At 38.4% G+C, this 6,185-nt stretch overlaps 1 protein-coding gene across 2 annotated transcripts in view; it reads left to right on the top strand.

Moving 5' to 3' along the window:
• Nucleotides 1–6,185, top strand: part of LOC108796648 (F-box-like/WD repeat-containing protein TBL1X) — a 133,270-nt gene that overhangs the window by 83,408 nt on the left and 43,677 nt on the right. For both annotated transcript variants that reach the window (XM_018568143.1, XM_018568144.1), the window contains exon 3: nt 4,060–4,205. In XM_018568143.1, coding sequence (XP_018423645.1) covers nt 4,060–4,205 — 146 coding nt within the window. The remainder of the gene's footprint in view (nt 1–4,059; nt 4,206–6,185) is intronic.

Here is a 6,185-nt window from a genome sequence, read left to right as displayed (position 1 = left end):
AAGTGGGGGGGGGGGGAGCATATGGCTATATATATAAAACTTTAGTTTAATGTTTGTATTTTATTGCCGTCTGTCTTTTTGCAGGGTAGATTTACCCTCTCCATTTGTCCTCTGGTAACCATCATTGCTAAGGTCAAGTAATGGGGAAATCCAACATTTTAGAAGTCTCACCTGAGTAGGAGGTGAGGGAAAATTTGAATAGGAGACACCTGTTTGGGGAATTATCCGCACTTTGGCGAAATTTCCTCTTGTTAACCTTTTTCTACTCTACGCAAAATTTAAAAAAAGATTGGCTATATATGCACTTTAAGGGACAGGTTAAAACTGGCCATACATCCAAGTTTTGACCAGTCCTCCAGTAAACAGCTGATCAATGTGGTCGGTGGCCGCTGTCAGAGTACAAAAGAAACAGCAACGGATTCCTCTATCAACACCGGTAAGGGTTGATGGAGCAATCTTTTCTATTTTTTTCATTCAGCCTGCTGGTTGAATGAAAGAAATAGAACAGTGTATGGCCAGCGTCTCATGTCTCAGCTGTGGGGGGATAAAAATTAAAGTCAGGTTCTAGGGGTTAGGTGTTCACATAGGGAAGGGTTAAGTAATGGGGGGTCCATGCTAGTTAAACAGGGTTACTTTAGTTTTACACTAGCTATCAGCATCAGGAGCCTCACACAAAAACTCAGTGACTTCACGTAATGAGCTCAAATGTACTGATATGTTGTTAATGGATGTATCAGTCCTTTTTGGTGCCTAGACCAAGACAATACCATTCACGTAATTAAACTAGTCAGATTACGGCCCCATTCACACACGAATCGGCCTGCGCGTACAGCTCCGTGCTGCGTGCGGGGCCTTACCAAGCAGCTGCCGGGAAGGACAGGTGCTGCGTGTGATTGAATTATGCATAACCCGGAAATGCCTTAGCTTTACATATCGTGTAACCAAATATAGGTCGCCCTAGACACCGGCCCTTGAATGTCCACGCCAGACCGCCAATGTTCAATTCACATACTCATGTCTCTTGATGTCGTGTTTTTACTTTTTATATCCTTCTTGAGTTTCAATACTGAATGTTATGAAACATGTTTAAAAAAATGCTAATAAAATCTGATTCAACACTAAAGGACTGAGCAGAGAAATTGTATTGTCAAGGAGTCTCAAGCTGTTACCCTTTACAATCAATAAAACATAGAGCAACCACAAATAGTCATGTAGACTCAAAAATGTAACCTTTCCTTGTGCTCTGGACTTTTGCAGGTATGCAAGTCTTTGGGTTGTAGGCTTTCTAAATGTTTGTGAAGTTATGCTTCTTTTTGATATACAAATAGGGTTTAGTGAAGTTTTCTATTGAAGGAAATACAAGTTGGTTTATATTAACAGAGCAGTACAAATCTGTGTTTAAAGCAACCCTATCATCAGGATTAAAAAAAAAATATTCTGTAAAATAAGTTTTTTAATACTGTGTCCTGTAGTGAGATAGAGTTAAGCATGGGGAACTACAGCACACAGGTGGCAACCAGGCATCCGACACTTCTACAAGTGTTGGATGCAGAGTTGTATTTACAGAGAAGAACATCAGCAGGACAACTTCTTTTTCAGGTAGCATGTTTTTGTTTTTTTTGTGATCAGTTGAAAGAGTCTTAGGTATTAGGTAGAGCATTAGGTAGCTTTACATATGCTCCAGTTTCTGGGCCATTTGTGGGCCTTTCCTGTCAATAGAGGCTGTAAGACAACCACTTACATAGTTACATAGTTAGTCAGGTTGAAAAAAGACACAAGTCCATCGAGTTCAACCTATAGAGATATGAGGGGAAAAAATGCCTACACAGAACACTATGCCCACAATTACCCAGTGTTGATCCAGAGGAAGGCAGAAAAACCCCTATAAAGCATGGTTCAATTTGCTCCAACAGGGGGGAAAAAATTCCTTCCTGATCATTTTTAAAACCTTGGGAGAAAAATATTAGCTGTATGACGTTCCTGTTGTGTTTTAAGAGTCTAATACTACTGCTGCTATTGTCCTCCTGCATGATGTGGTAGCTTTCCATTGGCATTAGATGGCCAGATTTCCTGCTTTTTTGCCAGATTTGTTAACAATATGACTGCCCATGTCTAGGTTTCGTTTGATCTGGTGGTGAATTCTGTCTATATATTAACACCCAACTACCAAATTCCCCAAAAACACCACAGTGTGCTACAAATTCAGGAAAGTATGAGATAGCTGAATTTCATGCATAAGAAAGTGGAAAGGGAGTTTTTCAATAAATATTCAAAATTAGAACTGATAAACAAAATCTTAGCATGGCTATTGTCTAAAATAGTAATGTTTAGGTTTCCCTTTCATTTTAAGACAAATGACTGTTAAGAATAAAAAAAAGCAGATCATAGCAACAATGCGGTGTAAAGTACTGCATCCCTTAATTTATATTTTTCTCTCCAGAAATAGCACAGCAGTGCTGTCTCAGTGTAGTTTATATGCTGCACAAGAAATATGCAAATGAAAACATAAGGCTGTGTTTTTGGTTGCAGAATGGCTTCATAAGAAATCTAGACATATAATTATTTCCAAATAGCAGGGAAAGCTCAGAAAAAAATGTTATTTTAAGCAGATTAGTCTTCTTCAAGAGAGCCACAGTATTTATTGCGCTTATTACGTTGGAATTAGGACTGCTGATAATGGCTTATACAATGCCTTCTTCTTTTTGCACTAGGACTTTGGATAACCATATCAGTTTCATAAGTTTTCATTAGTTAGCTCTTATACATGCATTACATTGTTAAAAACATTTCTGTTATTCCTCATTTGGAAGCATAAGGGTTATGTTTACTTATTTTCTAGATAAAGTACAACTTCACTTTAAATTCATATAGGACCCAGCCCACTCTCCCTAGTGCCCTAATCTATTCTACCCCAGAACCTCCCCAACTAGGAGCTTACTTAACCCGCTATGATGACAGTTGTATCCTCAGTTGTATTACTTCAGAATCCCAAAATCTTTTCTCCTGCTGAACTGTGACTGTGCAGTAAATTCTCAGGGTTGGGAGGAGGCCACACCTCCTCCCAACCCTGAACGCAGGAAGCAAGCTGGGATGCGATACAGTGTGTTCCAGCAGCTGATCGATGTGGAACGCACTGTTTATGGTATGAACAAGCCCTTAAGCTTATTTTGTATCACTAGTTGAAGTGGAAGTGAAGGGAAAAAAACCCTCAGGAGCTTTTATTCATATTATGCTGGTATGCACAGCATATAAGCACATGATGGCAGACTTGTCTGCCAAATCGATCCCCTCCAGTGCTCCTTCAATCATCATCCTGGACTTCTTCTGGGTTCTGATTCTTCAACCACTTGACTGGCTGTGCTTTGATGATGTAACTCTCACGCATGCGCATGAGAGTTTCTTTATGTTGGCAAGAACCTTGCAGAGCCTGTGCACTGAGCTGCACATGCACAGAACAGTTTACAAAACAAAATTGCTGACAGGCAGGTAGAAGCTTTTATGGCAGAAGAGACTTAGATAGTCTCTTCTGTCATAAAAAAAGTGCCTGTTAGCATTTTTTTTTCTTACAAGACTTAACTTCCACTTTAAGGTAGATTGTCATTTTAAAGCATTTCAACTGAACCTTAAAGGGATTGCTCTACTGGTCACCAGATTGCTCTACTGGTCACTCAACATTTCACATCAAATCATAGCTGGGTGCACAGTCTTATCTCTTTAGGAGGTTGCAATCAATCACAGTGCTGCTGATCATTATGGTCCTATTTCCTGCGCAGGTATAAACATTTGGAAAACTGACATTGTGCATAGAAATATCCAGGATGAATAAACTGTGTGTGTTTCAAAGGGAAAAAAATTTAATTTTTGGGGAATTTTATTAGCTAGTGCAATCCTTATGTTAATGAGAATATAAAATACATTATTGTGTATGGTACCATGGAGCAGAAAAAGTGCCTGGCCTGGTTATAAATCTGCTGCTCTAGCTGGTTGTTGTTGTTTTTTTTTCTTTTAAGCAGGGGTGTTATTTTGATGAATGTCATGCTTGGCTTTCCTTGCTTTCAGGTTTCTCTCATTCTGCGTTCACATTTGGAATTGAAAGTCACATCAGCCAGTCTAACATCAATGGGACACTAGTGCCACCTGCCGCCCTTATCTCCATCCTGCAGAAAGGTTTACAGTATGTGGAAGCTGAAATCAGCATCAATGAAGTAAGTGTACTAAATGAACGCATGTTAACGAAGGATCATGAGTATGACATTACAATTACATTAGTTGCAAGAAATAAGCGTGTTAAATAGGTGCTTGGATTTCCTGTACTATATATATCTAATGTAGAGCAGAGACACAACACATATTACTTGAAGTGGTCATAAGTGTGCGCTTACTAATGAAAAACTAGAGCAGAGAAAACTAGAGCATAACCAGAGCAGTCCCCTATAGCATCTGTTTTGGCTAGTTTAGGAGTTTAAAGCAAAATTTCAACCAAAAATAAGATTAAAACGAATAACCCATACACAGATAAAATACCAAAACCAGCTTTTGTTGCAATATTTAGCTTTAATCCAGAGATTTCCCCCACCATACTTATTTTTCTGCTAGATGTCCTCAGTCTATTTGCCAGCTTTATTCAACCCATATCCTCTGAACTCAGGTTGTCCATTAGGGTAAAAATCGCCCCAGCAGATAATTTTAAGGCATCAAACTGGAAATTCTCAGCCATTATTCAGTTCTTCCCCTTTGTCATTGATGAAGTTATGGCTATACTGCAGTTAACATCACATGGGCACACACACAGTCTTGTTGAATATTTCAGTATTGGACATATATTTTTTGTCCATTGTATTTGCTTGTAATTGTTTTCATTTCTTTGAGCACATTTTGTATTTAGAAAGATAGTGGAAGGTGTAGCAGAAGGTGGGAGGGTGGGATTTAGTTTGAGTTTGCTATATCGATCTGTACTTACGTTTAGACATATACAGTTGTATACCACCTTGATGGATTTTGCATGATGTAGTGTAAACAAACAACTGGGAAAACCATCTGAAAGTGAATATTGCCTTAGGTATTGTTGTGGGCAGTTGCTAAGACATACATTACTGGGAGGAAATCTTCCACTGTACAACTTAAAACAAAAATGTATTTTTGTCCAGAAATTACATGTTTATATGTGCTGTCAGCCTTTAAGCTAGTATATTTGGAGTTCAATGCCATTTTTCTACACCATTCTTAACCAATTCCATTACTAGGACTGACTTGCTGTTTGGTAGTTGACACATCTAAGCATCATAATCTCCAGTGATTAAATTAGCCTTCAACTACAGTTAATGTTAACATCTTTCTTAAAGGTTACCAAGTTAGCATAAATTGTAAATAGAGCATTATGTTCAATTATCTTTCAGACTCAATGGAGTTAAAGACAAGATGATTTTCTTTGCACAGTTATAGCAAATAGCAACATGTTGTCATCAGGATGCAATAAGCACTCAAATAAAATACCAGTATTTCTGGATGTGTGTTAGGAATAATCATAGAACAAACCAATACTGCAAGTAAAATTATTGTAGCCCACGAAAGCAGTGTAGATGGAAAAAGTGTATCAATTATACTTTCCTCATACCAATATAACATTGTGATATAGTTCATTTTGGTGGTTTAAAATGATAAATTCCATTGGAAGAATTGGAATTAAAAGTGCAAAGGTGTCAAGTGAACGTTCCTAACATTGGATGGACCTTCAGACGGTGCACCATCCAAAGAACATAATAAGCCACTCAGTTCAATGCACATTTTTGACACTCAGTCATGTTAATGCCAGTTTGAGATTGAAAAAAATATAAATGCAAGAGTATGCCGCATGTGCACTATGTGAACATGTGCCTAGATGATGATGACAGTATTCTGCGGAGGGTGTTACCCAAAACATGATCATCAATGAACATATATTCCCAAAAATATTATTTGGTTGAAGAAAACTTAGCCCCACCTATTTACTTAAAACCACCCTTGAATAAATAATGTGATTCCGATCTGCAGTCTTACTTTTGCCTAAATGTGAACTTAATTACAATATTGCTGCAAATAACAATACATCATGACCCACGGCCCGGCTTCCTGATTGGCCGGGAAGCTGGGCCCACGCTACCTCGGGATGCCAGTATCGGTACTCGGTATCGGCAAGTACCAATAAA

The sequence above is a fragment of the Nanorana parkeri genome, unplaced genomic scaffold, assembly GCF_000935625.1.
Source record: "Nanorana parkeri isolate BGI_ZX_2015 unplaced genomic scaffold, ASM93562v1 scaffold1143, whole genome shotgun sequence".
Classification (NCBI taxonomy): Eukaryota; Metazoa; Chordata; class Amphibia; order Anura; family Dicroglossidae; genus Nanorana; species Nanorana parkeri.
This window is presented reverse-complemented; position numbering and strand designations above follow the sequence as displayed.